Raw genomic sequence first — 17,670 nt, forward strand, 5'->3', positions numbered from 1 at the left:
CTATTTCCATGGCTACCTCTTTTAGTACTCTGGGATGCAGATTTTCAGGCCCTGGGGATTTATCAGCTTTCAGTCCCATTAATTTCTCCAGCACTATTTTTTTACGAATACTAATTTCCTTTAATTCCTCCTTCTCACTGGACCCTTGGTTCCCTAGCATTTCTGGGAAATTATTTGTGTCTTCTTCCGTGAAGACAGAACCAAAGTATTTGTTTAATTGCTCTGCCATTTCCTTGTTCCCCATTATAAATTCTCCCGTTTCTGACCGTAAGGGACCTACATTTGTCTTCACTAATCTTTTTCTTTTTACATACTTGTAGAAGCTTTTACAGTCTGCCTTTAAGTTCCTTGCAAGTTTATTCTCATACTCTATTTTTCCCCTCTTAATCAATCTCTTGGTCCTTTTTTGCTGAATTCTAAGCTGCTCCCAATCCTCAGGCTTGCTACTTTTTTTGGCAACTTTATATGACTCCTCTTTGGATCTAATACTATCCATAATTTCTTTTGTTAGCCATGGTTGGGCCGCTTTTCCTTTTGTGTTTTTGTGCCAGAAAGGAATGTATAATTGTTGCAATTCATGCATTTGTTCCTTAAATGTTAGCCATTGCCTATCCACTGTCATGCCTTTTAATGAAGCTTCCCAATCTATCATGTAGGTCATGGAAAGACCTGCAACTGTAAGTCAGTCTGAACTCTGATAATGAAACTGGAATCGTGGATCTTGAAATCAATGATGCATATTGAAAACTTGCTCAATAAGATAGATGCTGTGTAGGGTGCATCATTGACCATTACATGATGTCGTGTCAATGCTGTAACAAATACATTGATACTGGTTAAATGCTTGTTGTGTTGGAATAAACCAAGTTGAATTATCCCTAGGTGACAATGCCTGATGCAAGCTCAGGACACTGACTGGGATCTGCGTGAATTTCTGAATGTATCTCATCTACACCTGTTTAGACAATCATGTGGAAGTTAGTTTCCCCGGGGAAGGGGAGAGATGATTTTCAAGGCCAAATTGATTTACAAGTTTTCCAAGTCCTTTTGGCCTTGAAACTTTGACTGCCAAATTATAGAAGAAAAAGAGGCTGTGGTCTGATCAATTATTATTTTAGAAATATTTTCCCTGACTGAGATATCTCTCATCAGTTAGAGGTGGACATGAGGGGACGTAGCCTCTGGAGCCCACACATCAGCTTCTCCACTGGGAACAGGGTTCTGGTTACCAGCGATCAGTGGGGGAATGGACCTCATGGAATTAGAAAGATCCTTCAATTCCTGGGAGAGACTGAATTGGTTGATAATGACCTCTCCATGTGGTCCCTCAAGACCTGCAGTGCTTCATTCGATGCCTCACTGTTGAGTTAACTGACTTGTCTGAATCTCTCATGAAGCGAGGTGAAACATTTGCAGATGTTCCAGCAACTTCCACTTTCTCCTGGCTGCCCTGCAATGAGATGAATCCCTCTCTGATGTTGGCACACTGTAGACCAGTGGACCACATCGTTATCCCAGTCATTTGTCACACCTGTTGGCCACACAGAACCTCCATATGTGTCCGATGCTTTACTAGTATCCTTTTCATGGCAGGACTCCTGAGATCATCATCTGCTGAGATCATCATGCTCTGCAGTCAGGGGCTGACATGCCTTACGCAGCCACTCAACTACAACTGACTCCACTCCACATCTGCATCCACTGCCTTCCATGTGCTCTGTTTCTCACCATCTGTAACTTCTTGATTGGGAGTCTCTGGGCTTCTGAGTTCGAGGGAGAGAGTGAATGATGGGGTTGGGGATTGGTCACCAGAGGGGACTGCAAGATCTTGTTTGTCGGTAATGTTCTCCGCTGTCTCCTGGCTTGCAGCCTCTGGGGGGAAAAAAACAATACTATTAACTTTGGTGTCCCTGAGCAGCATTCTAACTAAATCTGGCACTTTAGAAAGCAGTAGCATGTAAAGAGATTGAAGAATACATAAAAATATTAAAAAAGAAAAGATATACATTCTCACGAACTGACTGAAGGCAGTGTGACGCCCACTTCTCCATCCCCAACTGCCCAGGCTGTGTTCTCCTGCAGGAGGAATGCACAGCGTTAATTGGCTGATGCAGTCTCCAGATCCTACAGTTACAAGCAGTCAGGATTCGGGGAATGGATGGTCGTAATGGCAGGTGTTAGGGAGCAAGGACCTAAGTTGTGACACTCCAGTGTGCTAGCATGCATTACAGGAGAAGACAAATAACATGACTCCAGCCAAGTGACTTTGCTTCTGGAACTAGGGACACAGTGCCACGTAATACCTTAAAGGTCATTGCTTGATTATTACATAGAATTTACAGCACTGAAACAGGCCATTCAGCCTAACAGGTCTATGCTGCCTCCTCCCACCATTATTCTGCTTAGGGAATACCCATGTGCTTCTCTTTGATTGATTTATCTGCCCTGTTAATCATTTGAAAACATTCTGCTGAAACACCAAGTGATAGTACTTTATAGCTGAAAGCAAGACAGACTCTGAAACACTTTGCTGACCTAATGAGGTCCTTGAACTTCTTCCAACACTGCAAGGGGGCACTTGGGGTTATGAAGGTTCCACTCACAGCCACCTCCTTCCACATGGCCCATGGTGCTGCATGTGATGACATCTTCCCTGATGGCATCTTCCAATGGCACCCCTCTGTTCTTTCATTTGGGCCAGCAGTGTTTCCACATCAGCCTCTGAAAAAGTAGAAGCTCACCTTTTTTCCTTCTTTAGCTCCAGCCATTTCAATTTCCTCTTCCAAGCGCCTGCTCAGCCTTTCTGCCCGAATTTACTGGGCTCGCCCAGTGTACTAGGCCTCCTCCTGCTGACCACGTCCCGCCTGCATTAATTAAATTAGCTGAACCTGGAATTTCTGACGGGCTCAGCCTCCTCTAATCTTGGTGGATATAAGTTCCACTTTGCCGCACTTCTGCCGGCAGAGAAGATCCCCAGGAATTTCCAGGCCTATGACTTTGTGAAGTCTAACATGGTGCATTTAATCAGTGAACCTCTAGGGGTAGTTATGGAGGAACAACATAATATTATAATCGCATTTTTTGTAATTTTGTTTCACATGAACCACAATGTGAAGAAATAAAAATGCGCAAACATGGTGAGGTTTCGGTCTTTCAGAAATGTTTGTTTTTGTTTTTGTTTTTATTTAGGCAAAACCAAAGCCACATCAGAGGACCTTTGCCTAAAGGTTGCAAGTCAGTTTGAAACAGCTCATTCTCATAGCTGTAGTAAATGGGAAGGTCACTCCTGACCAGTTGGAGTACAGAATGGCTTCATCTTCATCTTCATTTTCTTTTCCTCAGTGTCGGTCTCTCGTTTTGTGCTTTTAGAGGTAAGAGAAATATAACAGTCCCAGTGCAGATTTCAATGCACTGCCTCTGATTGTGGAGTTAGATTTTACAACACTATCTATCTACTTGTGTTTCCTTCTGGAGTACATACATCAAATGTTTATATTTCCCAGGACTACTGAGTATTTTAATTCCAGTTTGTTGTGAATCAAAATTAACATCTGGTGTAGTTTTATGAGTTAGTTTGTATATTTTGAATGATTCTGGAGTAATGTTTTCAAACACCAAATGATAGCACTTTATAGCTGAAAGCAAGACAGGCTTGGTTTCTTAATTGCAAATGTGAGTTTGAACTAAATCTGGTTTGTGTGTATCCAGTTCTTCTACATCTATGTGTTAAATGACTCTGTGCTCAAGATCACTACTTTGCCTGCCATGTGCAATTTTTCAGGACAAGTTAAATTACAAATTGTGGATGTTTTTAAGACTTGGAACCATATCTTGCACTGCTGCATCCCATCAAAGAGTATGACAAGGCCTTGATTTTATAGAGAGCAGAGAAAGATGTGATTTCTACTGGGTAGAGGGGAGGGTTGTTTTACCATGGTTATGTCTCTTGGCCTTGAATAACAAATAATGACTGAAGATTTTGGTTATCAAAGCAAATATTGTGAGCTGACCTAGATTCTACTGTAAGCTTTGCTAATAGAAGTGAAGGTAACTGCTACCATCTTTCAGCACCCCTTCATAAGTGGTATAGTAGGCCTCAGCCAGTCCTAATAAATGTAAGTGTGTAAGCCAGGTAAAAGGTCCATTGATTATGATTGCAGATCAGCACATTTGTTCCTTGTACACCAGTGAACAACAATAGCAGAGAAAAGGATTTGCATGCCATAATTAACTGAATGCATATTGAGGTTTATGGTATCCAGTTCTGCACCTGGAAGGGATTGTGTTTTGCTAGTATTGTTGGATTTTGTTGCAGCATATTAATTTGGATCCAATTAAATCTTCTGAACACTTTAGGATTTGCATAACTGGCTATTGTGTGAGGGGATGTTCATTTTTTTTTCTATGAATTATTAAAATCAGGAAAGATTGAACAGGCTGGGGCTCTTTAACTCTCGAGAAGACTGAGGGGTGATCTGATCGAGGTCTTTAAGATAATGAAAGGGTTTGATAGGATAGATGTAGAGAAGATGTTTCCACTTGCGGGGAAGACCAGAACTAGGGGCCATAAATATAAGATAGTCACTAATAAATCCAATAGGGAGTTTAGGAGCAACTTCTTTAGTCAGAGAGTGGTTAGAATGTGGAACTCGCTACTGCAAGGAGTAGTTGAGGCGACTAGACTAAGATGCTTTTAATGGGAAGCTAGATAAACACGTGAGGGAGAAAGGAATAGAAGGATATGTTGATAGGGTTAGATGAAAAAGGGTGGGAGGAGGTTCATGTGGAGCATAAACACTGGCATGGACCTGCTGGGCTAAATAGCCTGTTTCTGTGCTGTACAAAAAAAATCCAGTATAAGTGACTCTGAAGTGAGTTCTTATTGTGTTTTACGTCTAGTTATTTAAAGTGACACTGGTTACAGTTTGAAAATAAGCCTATAATAAGTCAATATTCTTCTATATGGGAAGTGCAGTAAGGATGCTGACACCACCAACTATTCTGAGTGAGTGCTTGGGGCTGCTGAGGTTTTCTTCACATTATTATTTCTTGCCAGGATCTTTGCAACACTCATTCCAGCCACTTATTGCTTCTCATATGGTAATTAATTTCCATCAGTTTTTCTTTTCCTTTAGCTGGACTTGTGAACTAGAGTTTTTCTGCAGTATAAAAAGTCTTATTTCTCTGTATCCTCGTGCCTCTGGGCAGAATGTTAAGTGCATTTATAGTACATGCATGTCTTTTAACTGAATTTATATCATGTTTTGTTTCATTTATATACATATTTTTTATTAAGTCACTGCAGTTTGTAACATGGTACTTTCAGAGGTATACATTTAGAGGGATATTTTGTCACTAAGGTACTCAGTATGTTGTGCACATTTCTGGAACAATGCACTGTTTGGGGGTCAGGGTGATTTGGAAAAAGCTCTGGGATTTAGCTGGATCAGGGGTTATCAAGGGTCTTATAAGTGCATTGATGGGTCTGCTAGGGGTCAGACATTGTCGTTTGTGGAGCAGTAGGAGGGGATTTTTGTTTATGGTTTCACTCTCACTTTCCTGGGAGGGGCATGGGTCTGTGTGTGCCTCCAGGAAAGCGTTTCAGATTGCCTTGTATTTCCTCTGTTGCAGGCAGAGCCCATTTATCACCTCCTGTGACTGGGATATGACCCAATAGATGTTTCATGCACGTGTTTGTTGTGAGGAGGGTAATACTCCAGCTAATCATCTTGCCAGTAGCATGATAATTTTACTTGCTCCCTAGTTGTTAGGCTTAGCATCGATAGGCTTAGATCTGCTGGAATTGTGAGGCCCGTTATGCTCTCCGTAGCCTGTAGATTGCTACACAGAAAGATGGGGAAGGACCAGAATGTGTGGACCAATGTGCCCCTCTGGCTGCAGCCCTTCCAAGATTCATCCCCCAGGCCGGGATGGAATTTATGAACCGCATGTGGGCAGCAGAAAGCTCAATGTATTATGCTGAGCTGGTCCTCGTGCATTTTGCTGCAGGTAGTAGTCATGTCAGTTTCCTTCTCTCCATTCTTCAACTGTAACCTGGACAGCCCTGTTCTCATTCCCAAGCCTCTTTCGAAACATGTTGTGTTAAATATTTACCTTGAAGTGAGCATGGTACAGATGGTGGTGATATGTTTGTCAGGATTTGTTGAGAGTGGAGGTACAGTTCCACGGGGGTGAGCACATATTGGAGTTTTTGTAGTATCGTTGGGCCTTGGAGGAGCTGTTTAACTTGGATGTGGCAGAAGAGGTGGCGCTGGGTGAGATGAAGTTTGTCTGGCAGTTAATGGAAGGGCATAATCTGACCTTGTCTGATGATGCCTCTTTCATGCCAAGTTCAGAACCCATCTCTGCCAAATACATCTGGGAGTTGCCCATTACATTTGATTAGAGAATGGACCTAAAGGATTTCCTGGGAGTTAGAGCTTTTTACAGGTACACGGCATTGCCATTATTATCGGGTGTTCCTGGATCTCCATCAGTCTTTTCTGGTAGTGTATGAAGGGTAAATAGCTTAGGGGTTCCCATGCCCAGCCAAGAATCGTAGGGCAGGATGAGTTCCAGGCCACTTTCTCTGGAGTTGGGCTGCATAATAGTATTACCTGAAATTTGACAGGCTGAGCCTTCCTTCATGCTTGGGACCTGCAGGTGTCTGAGATGTATTCACTGCTTCTTGCCTGCCCGTAGCAACCTGTCAAGTTCTCAGAGTAGCTAGTGTGGAACTCTGATTGACAGCATCTGGTAAAGGTGGAAGAGATGAGTACATTCATTTTAATTGTACTTGACCTTCCCAGAAACAATTATGGGTAGGTTGTTCCATCTCTTCAGGTCAGCATATATGACGACCAAGTTGGGAAAGATTAGTAAGTTTGGGGGTTATTGCTACCCCAAGGTATTTGAAGGCCAAATCATATTTTTGATTTTCCTTTTGCTAATTTATGTATGGGATATGTCCATAACTGCAGGGAAAATACCACAGAACATACACTATAGCTCAAGACTATTGCTCGCTTGAACAAAGGAGAAAAATGGTGGTGGAATAATGAACTTTGACAAGCAAAGAGGAAGTTCATCAATGGAATTTAAAAAAAATAATAGCTCTTGATTTCCTTGTGGAGGAGAAGGTTGGTTGTGAGCACTGATCAAAAGTTATTCATTGATTTGGCATCACGGCTTTTTGTGGCCATTTTCCTTTTTAAATCACAGTTGTGCTCTAACTGCATCCACATGCAGGATCAATGGGCCGAATGGCTTGCTCCAGTTCCTATGTTTTTCCTACAGAACTTAGGATGCTTTGTGATACTGCACTCCTGGTCCAGGTTTGTGCAAAATTATCTGCAGCTCTTCTAGTCTTACAGAATGAAATGCTGACAGTCTGTATGTTGAAAATAGACCCACTAACCCACCTGAACAAATGACAACACTTCCAACCTGCATGGAGAGAGCCTCTAGCCTTTGATTGACTTCCATGGTAATCCAACCAAGTTCAGAAACTTACCCTGAACACTTTCCTACAATTCATGGCAGTGTGGTACACCGACCAGTTATGACACCTGTCCATCAATACATTTCAACTATTTTTACAGTGTGCCTTTTGTTTTTCATCTGGGCTAAATCATTGCACATTGTTTATTTTAGTTGCTTCTTGGAATATTGGTTTCATTTCTTATTAGTAACATCACAGGTTTGATACTAGTGCAATTTAATTGTATTAATCTTTAACTGAGACATATATATCTAACCCAAGATGTGTGCTAACTCCTGTTGTAAATAATATAATTCTCAGGGCTCTTCCATGGAATTCTGTTGATCCTCCATTTCCTAAGTCAGCAGAAATACTCTAGATTCCCTTGGAGCATATCCACTTGCAAATATCGGTGCCTGTGTGCTCAGTCTATTTTCAAACCAATTTGAAGCTCTCCTCCCTCACTGATAGAATCATAACATTTTACAACACTGAAGGAGGCTATTTGGTCCATTGTGCCTGTGTTGGTTCTTTGAAAGAGTTATCCATTTAGTCCCATTCCTCTTCTCTTTCTCCATATCCTTTTAAATCTTTTTCAAATTTTTATCCATTTTCATTTTAAAAACTATTACTTATGTTCTTTTGTTCATTTTAAAAGCTATTACGGATTCTGCTACCACCACTGTTTCTGGGAGGGCATTCCACGTCCTAACAACCTTCTGCATCATAAAAAAAATCTTAAATTTATGCCCTCTTGTTACTGATTCAGACCTTCCCTATTTACATTGTCAAAACCTTTTATAATATTGAATGCCTCCTCTTTGTTTTTTCTGTTCCAATGACAAGAGCCCCAATTTCTCTAGTCACTCTTCATAACTAAACTAATTGCCCCATCTCCAATTAGCTTTTTCTGTTTGCTATGTCCACAGAAAACAGACGTCCATAATACTTACCAGGCTTGTGCACCAGTGCTGGTCTGAATCAGTCTCTAAGAAGTGGGATAATTACTGTGGGTGTATTTTCTCTCTTCCTCTAAAGGGGTGAAGTACAGCACCATCATTTGGTACCACATTCGACATTGGGAACTTGCCATGCTGGGAACTATAGTCACAAATGATCTACTTTGATTCTGGCACATAAACAACTGTGCTCCCAGGACTGCTGTTCATTGGATTGCAGATGTGTACCACAGATAACTTCTTACCCCTCTTCCAATCTCCAGTCTCGTGTGAGGCCACATAATCCTTCCTCATCACTTTCAACATTAGCTTGGAACAAAAAAATGACTTTTAAAAAAAAACTTAGGCATATATCGCTGAAAGTTTTACCTTTATTAAATCATAAACATTTTCCCCACAACACAGCAATAGTTTTCCAGAAATTATATATTATGCATCATAAAAATGAGAATAGTTTGGAAAAGTATAGTGTGATAGATCATTTGGAACAAAATATTTAATCCTTTTATAGATATTTGGTATTATCGTTAGTGTGGATTTCAACACTGGGTCTAAGAGAACAGGTATCTGCTAGCTTTGATTATCTCCATGCTACATGTGAAATGTTTCCAAGTTATTTTACTTGATCTTGATTTATTTCAACTTTCTAATACACTGGTATTAAAGCTAAATTCCATGTTCTGTTAAATCACATCCAAAGAAGTAATAAAAGCTTAAACGAGCATTCGATATTCATAGAGGTACAGTTCTACACATTTCTGTAAAATAATTTAAAGAAACACACCGTGTAATAAAATTGGACTATTTCTTACATAGTTAACAGCTGTGATCTGTTCATGGTGGATGGGGGTGTAAAGGCTATATTGAGGTAACTGTGACCAAAACAGTAAAGGCTACACTGAGATAACACTGACCAATACAGTAAAGGCTACACTGAGATAACACTGACCAATACAGTAAAGACTATATAGAGGTAAGTGACCAATACAGTAATGACTATATTGAGGTAACAGTGACCAATACAGTAATGACTATATTGAGGTAAGTGACCAATACAGTAAAGACTATATTGAGGTAACAGTGACCAATACAGTAAAGACTATACTGTATTGGTCACTGTTACCTCAATTACTGTCTTGGTCAGTGTTACCTCAATTACTGTCTTGGTCAGTGTTACCTCAATTACTGTCTTGGTCAGTGTTACCTCAGTAAAGTCTATACTGAGGTAACACTGACCAAGACAGTAAAGACTATATTGAGGTAACACTGACCAAGACAGTAAAGACTATACTGAGGTAACACCGACCAAGACAGTAAAGACTATACTGAGGTAACAGTGACCTAGACAGTAAAGCCCTCTCAACATCAATTTCTGCCTTTCAACCTTCTTTCCAAATTGCAAGACTTTCCCATTCACTGAATCCAAATTATCATTAATGAGACCAAGAGTTTAGATCAAGCTCCTAAAACAACTGCACACTCTCATCTGCTGATCCCTGGAGCTTTATTGGTAGCACTTGCACCAGTTATCCATTCAGAATAACTAAGTCCTGCGAAATTTTGCACAGCAGCACACAGTGGAGTGTGTGCAAACAAAACCCCATTGTATGATGTGAATCTAAAAACAAAATGAGGAGAGAACAAACAACACGTGACACACATGTACAAGTGCAATGTGAAGCAAAACCTATTTTTACATTGGGGCTGATCTGCTTGCCCAGGATGTAAAACTGGTTTAAGAATAGAGTCCACAGGGGTACTTTTGCACCAAAACATAAGACACGGCCTCAGGAGTAATAACTATCAGGATGAAGGTTCAATTTATGTAAGTGGGGCTAAATGATTAATCCAGGGTACTTAAGAACATCTACCTTGCTATGTGTCCATGCTTTTGATGGCTGGAGAAAGTTTTCACCACCATTACTCACCTAAACATTAGCAAAACAACAGTGTCTCCTCAAAAGTATGCTGTGAATGTTTAGGGAAGCAACAATATTTAAGACTTCATGTGTAACTGACAAAGGAAAAATGAGGATATTGATGACTGAATGGGAATTGGAAAAGGAAATGTGCAAGCAGTACCAATTAGCACCACTAGCAATACATGTGATTGAAAATCCAGATATAGAAGTCTACAAGTGACATATAGGGCCCGATATTAGGAGGGCGGGGGGTCGACTGGGCGCGTGGGTAACGTGCCCAGTGAAATTGGGGTGCTCCGCATGCAATCGCAGGCTAATTGAAGCTACTTACCTTTGCTTCCAGGTTTCGCGCTGAAAAGCTGTGCAGCGGGCGGACTGCGTATGCGCAGCATAGGCTGTCAGCTGGAGGAGCCCTATTTAAAGGGGCAGTCCTCCACTGACTGATGCTGCAGAAAATAGGAAAAATTACAGCATGGAGCAGCCCAGGGGGAAGGCTGCTCCCAGGTTTAATGATGCCTCACTCCAGGTATTATTGGATGGGGTGAGGAGGAGGGGGAGGACAGAGATCTTCCACCCGACGGGCGGGAGGAAGTGGCCTGTCTCTGCCACCAAGAAGGCCTGGCTCGAGGTGGCAGAGGAGGTCACCTGCACCACCAACATATCGCACACCTGCACACAGTGCAGGAGGCGCTTCAATGACCTAAGTAGGTCAGCCAAAGTGAGTACACTTACTCATTCCCCAACACTCCGTCTGCCACATCACCGCCCCCACCCCACATCTCCTTCTGCACTGCCAACACTACTCTATCACATCACTCCTCACACCCACTCAAAGCTCATCCTCATCTTACTTGCACTTACTCACCTCGCCAGTACTCATTCCACCACTACCACTCAACCCAATCCTCATACAATCTTATGGCTCTATCTCATACTCACCCTCTCATGCATCTCTTTCACAGTCAGCCTCACTCAACCTACCACTACCTGTGCTGCAGCCACAGGGCATGCATCACATATGTGCAGTAGGAAGCGTAAGGCAAACGTGTAGTGAGCATGAAGGGGATGCACAAGGGTGTTTGAGGGTTTGTCATGGTTTTTACTTATATTTCATTTCCGATCAACTCACATAACATATTATATTGTCACCACTACTGCCACGTTTTTGCGAATCTTGTCCGGTTTGTGCAATAATGCCCTTTCCTGAGGATCACTATGAAGACCCACAACTGATGCCACCCATTGTGCCACTGCAGAGTGGGTGTAGGTGTATTGCAGAGCTCTTTTGTGCAGACGACTGAGAGACATCAGCGATGTCCCTGGTGGCACCCTGGAAGGATGCGGAGGAGAAGTTGTTGAGGGCAGTGGTGACTTTGACAGCGACAGGTAAGAAGATGGTGCTCGGGCCAGCCGGGAGCAGCTCGGCATGAAGGAGGCTGAAGATGTCCACGACTACATGTCGAGTGACTGAGCCTCCGTGTGCACTGCTGCTCAGAGAGGTCCAGGAAGCTGAGCCTCGGTCTGCAGGCCCTGTGGTGAGGGTAGTGCCTTCTGCGATGCATCTCTCTCTGCCGTTGCCCTCCCTCCTGCTGTGCAGGCGGATGTGTCACAGCACTGTGTTGTGGGGCTCCATGTGTCAGAGGTGGACGGCGTGGATGGTGATGCTGTTCATCCTCCAAGGAGGTCATGACTGCAGCTATGGCGGCCCCCATACGGAAGATGTACATTTGAGGGGGTCCGCAAGGTAGGTAAATGTATCTGGACACTGGGGTAAGTGTGCAAGTTTGTGAATTTAATGTTAGGAGGAGGGTGGTGGAGGTCAAACTTTGTCCAAAGTGACAGAGTGGCCTCCTGCAATGAGTGAGGGTCTCCCCCACCGAACCTGTCAAATGGACCTTTGCAGCTGCCACAGGCTGATGGCTGCAACACGTCCATTTCAACTGGGAGTGTTTCCCCCAGTACGGGAAACAGTTCCAGTTGATCTGAAAATCCCATCCCTCCTAAAATATCAGGTCAATCAGGTCTGTAAACGACCTGAAGTACCTGGTTAATTACTTCAAGTGGCATCCCGCCCGCTTTAATTTCCGGCGGGAGTCCCACATGTGGGGGCTGCGCGCGGATGTCAGCGCGTCACTGGAAACCCAGAAGTGGGCGGGTTGGAGCTGGGCTCCGGACCCGCCCCGGGAATCCCCGATTTTCGCACCCCCGCCATGAACGCACCCGTTCGGGGGTGCGAAAATCGAGCCCATTGGGTCAGAAAACTGGTGATGTGAAAATGGTTATTTTACTGTGCTCATTACACTATATTGAAACCCCTAGAATACCATCGCTTGTGATCAAAGAGTGTTTTAAGATTAATTTTTTCCTTTATGAAACCGGGATTGATCTGAGTTGGGCTCCACTGTACCGGTATTTATTCAATATCTACATCACTACTGTCACTGTGGCTTTCGCATGCGGTGAACTCCCTTTCTGGCAAAAGGCTATATTCATTTAAAAAGGATTCAACATCCACCGCAAAGAATTCTTCGCCCAGGTGCTGGGTGATCTGTATGAAGTTACCGATCAGCTCACCCGCCTTGTACACCAGTAATGCTGGGAGAACATGGTCAGCGAAGCGGTCACCAGCCCCAGTGTTGGAGGCCTTTATTTTGCAGAACTTGACCAAGGGGTACTCCAAAGCAAGGCATGTTAAGCAATTATTCAGAGATTCACAGCCCTTCACTCCATCCTCGTAAACGTGCACCATCACCGTGGTTTTTTTCAATTCCTTTTGGATCTCTTCCAAAAATTGCTCCCCGTTCTCTAGATCATAGACCACTCCAAACTGAGGCCCGAAGCTCAGCTGCTGATGCATCTCACGCATGCACTGCTTGCGGTACTTACGAAGGTAGGTCTCGTCTTCCTTGCCGTGGATCATTTCATATTCTTGCACACTCATCTATATGTTGGGGTTTAAAAAAAAATTTAAGATTTGCAATCAGCATATTAATTGACCATGGTAAGACCACGCACATGTACTGGCAGGATTCATTTATTCTGAATTGCCCAAGACATTCCTATTCTTCAAGAACAAATGGTGGGGAAAAAAATCTAACTGTTTTAGATTTGACTTGCCCCATTAAAGAGTGAGTTGTACACTATTTCCTGCATCTTCCATTTGTGCAATGTGCAAAGATAAAAAATTATAAAGTAATACAGCACATTATTGAGCAGTCGCAATATGACAATCATAGTTAGAAAAAGTGCAACTTTTGCTTTTGTGTCAGACATGGACATGATGACTAGTTCTTGATAGTTATTGGCTGAGTCATAATTAGTTTTTTTTTCTAGGCTGGTGCTGTAACTGTTCACAAAATTGGCAAAGAATAGGCCTTGATACTGAACACTTGGAAACTTTTAAAAGCGAAAGCTCTTTCAAATGTAATGCCCGAATTTCCCTTTCACAATGGTAGCACTTATGATAGCACTGTGTTAATTGTATGATTTGTATCAATAAGTGTTAATTGTATTCAGGTGGTTGGTATCAATTGGGGTCTCTTTTGTTTCCTTTTTATAGGCGAGCTGATCTAAGGTGTGGTGTGTGTAAGGGGAATCTCTGAATAAAAGCTTGGAAGCAATAAAAGTCCAGGCTCTAGTATTCTATTCTTCACCACATGATTATCCAATTTTAACACACTGCACTGTTTTGCATCAGTGCAAAATCAACTTCAATGTTATCTTTCTGGCTCTGGATAAAGAGGCAGTAGTGAATTGATGAACATATACATCACAATTTCACGATGAAGAAAATACTTGGTATGTTTGTTAGTAACTATAAGATTACTGGCCTTTGAATGTCCATATTGTGACTGGATGACTGTGTTGGGAGCTGGAGTGAGAACTTGAGAAACTGAGTTGTACAAATGCGGTCTGTTTCAATTTACTTGAACCCTGCACTATCAGGGAGCTAGCCCACTCTAACGTTTGACATTTGACAACCCAGCATGTACTTTGATATTCTAGGCTACTCTGAATACTAACCCAGCCAATAGCACTCCACATGCTGATAGGCGTAAGAGACTTTAATCAGTGTGTAAACACTAGAGAGATGTTGGGACTGAGATATATAATCAAAAAGAGTGAGATGGATCACAAACCTATTGAAACACAATGTTTATCTTTAGAGGAAGATGCATCAAATTAAGTTTAAAAATTGTGTAGCTTTACTATACTAGTACAATTTTATTTGCTAATCCCTTGCCATTAAATCATAACTCAAAAATAAAACTGTTGTTCTGCCTTGCCTTGCTTGTTTTGGCTTACCTTACGACTGATATTCTCTCGTGTGCCTTTGTCCTCCTTATTGAGAGATTGTTGTGGTGATGACGGTTGTCTAAGGAGTTGGCTTTTGTTTGCAGAAGCAGTTTCATGGTCCTCGCTCTCCAGCTTAAATTTTCTCCAGTCATTAATCACCCCTTTTGGACCTGGAAACACAACTGTTGGTTGTAATGTTGTCCTTCTATCCATTATATTTTTCCATTTTAATTTAGAATTTTACAGCACACAAACAGGACATCTGTCCCAACAGGTCTTTGCTGGTGTTTATGCTCCACTCAAACCTCCTCTCACCCTATCAACATATCCTTCTATTTCTTTCTCCCTCATGGACTTATCTAAACATGTTCATTAGTTTTGCTTTAATCTCTGGTGCATATGTGCTGATCTTTATTTAATGCAGATAAATGGTGAAATCCTTATTGCAGGACACCACCAAGAGTTGAAGAGAACAAGAGTAGAGAGTAAGTGAAACAGAACTTGAGTTTTAAAAACCAGTAGATGCAAGGTGTCCAAACTACAGACTGCGGGCAACATACTACTAACAAGCCCTGGCAATCCAGTCTGCAAAGCCTCAGTGACACTGTTTCTTTTTGCACTTGTTATTTTGTTTGTTACTTTCTTTCCGTATCTGAATTTTGTGGACATGCCTGTACAAAAGATCTGAAATCAAAGCTGCTTTCTGATTGGAGGATAATTCCTAAATCTGAAGTCCAAAGTTTGGTGGTATTGGCAGCTTGAATTAGATGTAAATTAACAGGAACTTCATACTTCATTTTAACTTTTATGCGTTGCTCAGTGCTCCAAAGTACATAATTAAATGGCTTACAAAGATAAAACAGCTTGAGCATTCATGCTGTAGATTGTAAGAAGGAAGGGAAGACTGGGGGAATAAGGAATACCATTATTTTGAGATCCTGGGAAAGAACGAGTAAGAACAGTTAAGGTTACGTAGAATTATATAGAATGTACAGCACAGAAACAGGCCATTCGGCCACACGAGCCTCCTCCCACCCTTCTTCATCTAACTCCATCAACATATCCTACTATTCCTTTTTCCCTCATGTGTTTATCTAGCCTCCCCTTAAATGCATCTATGCTAGTTGCCTCAACTGCTCCTTGTGGTAGCGAGTTCCACATTCTAACCACTCTCTGAGTAAAGAAGTTTCTCCTGAATTCCCTGTTGGATCTATTAGTGACTATCTTATATTTATGGCCCCTAGTTCTGGTCTCCAATCCAAGTGGAAACTTCTTCTCTACGTCCACCCTATCAAACCCTTTCATAATCTTAAAGACCTCTATCAGGTCATACCTCAGTCTTTCTTCTAGAGAAAAGATCCCCAGCCTACTCAGAATTTCTTGATAGGTATGAACTCTCAGTTCTGGCATCATCCTAATAAATCTTTTTTTGCACCTTCTCCAGTGCCTCTATATCCTTTTTATAATATGGAGACCAGAACTGTTCACAGTATTCCAAGTGTGGTCTAAGGTTCTATACACGTTTAACATAACTTCCCTGCTTTTCAATTCTATCCCTTTAGAAATGAACCCCAGTGCTTTGTTTGCTTTTTTAATGGCCTTATTAACCTGCGTTGCTACTTTTTGTGATTTGTGTATCTATAACCCCGAGATCCCTCTGCTCCTCTATCCCATTTAGACTCTTATTTTCCAAGGAGTATGTGGCCTCCTTATTCTTCCTACCAAAATGTACTGCCTCACACTTATCTATATTGAAATTCATTTGCCAATTACACGCCCATTCTGCAAGTTTATTAATGTCTTCCTGTATTTTGATGCAGTCCTCCTCTGTATTAACCATACTGTCCAATCTGGTGTCATCCGCGAATTTTGAAATTGTACTTCTGATTCCCGAGTCCAAATCATTTATGTAACTGGTGAACAACAGTTGTCCCAACACCGATCCCTGTGGAACACCACTTCCCACCATTTGCCTGTCTGAGTAACTACCTTGAGCCCCTTTTCTCTTCTTTCTGTTTTGTACTCAGTTTGCTATCCATTCTACAACTTGTCCCCTGACTCCACATGCTCTGATCTTAGTCATGAGTCTACTATGTGGTACCTTATTGAAGGCCTTTTGAAAATCCTTTTGTTGTGTTCATTAACAGTAGGATAAACATCTGGTTAGTAGTGGGACTATGGTTGTGACCTAATATCATTGTTTATAATAACTTTTTTATATTTTGTGGTTACAGTATTTTAGTTTGTTTCCACATTTTTTAGGTTATGTCCATGTAGAATTCCTGGCAGTTACTTCGAATAAATCTGTGCCATAGACAACAATAGGCTGGGATCTGCTTCCAAAAAAATGGTAGAATTTAGATTTAACAGGCAGTTGTTCAAATTCACTGAGTCACAAGCATTCTTTGAAGGCATTTATTAGCCTGTTATTGAAACATGGCCTGTAAAGAAATCCCCAAAATATAACACTCTTGTTCTTGGCTCTCTCCTTGGCTGTTCTGAAACTAACCATAAGGAAATGTGTGAGAGGAGCTTGCCTGTAATTTGTACCTCCCTTCCTCAGAGGGAGCACTTGGCCCTAGTGATTTAGTTTACTTAAGGAACTCTTGGGACTCAACATGCTTCTTGATCACTTTGTGACATGATCTGTTGATACACCAGTGTATTCTGCAGCCAGCAGCACTTTGTTTGATTACCTGTGTTTGTAGCTGAGAATTCAAAATTTGAATCAGATTCCACGTCTTCATCCCAGCTCTGTCTGCGGTTCATTCTGGATAGGTATGCAATGAGAGGTATCTGAAATTGGGATAACAGCAAGATAACATGAGGTGTGGATTTTAAAAACAGCAATGAGGTGTGTCTGGGTGTAGTGTGGTAAATTGCAATTGATTACTTATGGTCCAGCTGTTGTTTGTACTTAAAAAAAAAAAAAAAAAAATTTTTTTAAATCCCTTTTTATAATAAAGTAGCACAGGAGGTGGATGGGAGTCTCTAATCAGAGTGTTGGAATCCC

The 17,670-nt window shown here is 41.7% G+C and overlaps 1 protein-coding gene across 1 annotated transcript; it reads right to left on the reverse strand.

The window, feature by feature from the left end:
* Positions 1-12,774: 12,774 nt before the first annotated feature.
* LOC137325396 (phosducin-like) lies at positions 12,775-17,426 on the reverse strand. Its single transcript, XM_067990458.1, has 3 exons — positions 17,354-17,426; positions 14,667-14,827; positions 12,775-13,302 (listed from the first exon to the last, which is right to left on the reverse strand). Exons 1-3 carry the CDS (start codon positions 17,424-17,426, stop codon positions 12,775-12,777), a joined length of 762 nt encoding a protein of 253 aa, XP_067846559.1.
* Between the last annotated feature and the right edge of the window lie 244 nt (positions 17,427-17,670).

This window comes from Heptranchias perlo, chromosome 9 (assembly GCF_035084215.1).
Source record: "Heptranchias perlo isolate sHepPer1 chromosome 9, sHepPer1.hap1, whole genome shotgun sequence".
Classification (NCBI taxonomy): Eukaryota; Metazoa; Chordata; class Chondrichthyes; order Hexanchiformes; family Hexanchidae; genus Heptranchias; species Heptranchias perlo.

Excerpts from the sequence above, each read along its gene's own strand:
- LOC137325396 (XM_067990458.1), bottom strand. The coding sequence starts at position 17,426 with ATGAACCGCAGACAGAGCTGGGATGAAGACGTGGAATCTGATTCAAAT. Across the intron at positions 14,828-17,353 it reads ATTCTCAGCTACAAACACAG|GTCCAAAAGGGGTGATTAAT; the intron begins GTAATCAAACAA and ends TTGTGTTTCCAG. Across the intron at positions 13,303-14,666 it reads GAGAGAATATCAGTCGTAAG|ATGAGTGTGCAAGAATATGA; the intron begins GTAAGCCAAAAC and ends CCCAACATATAG.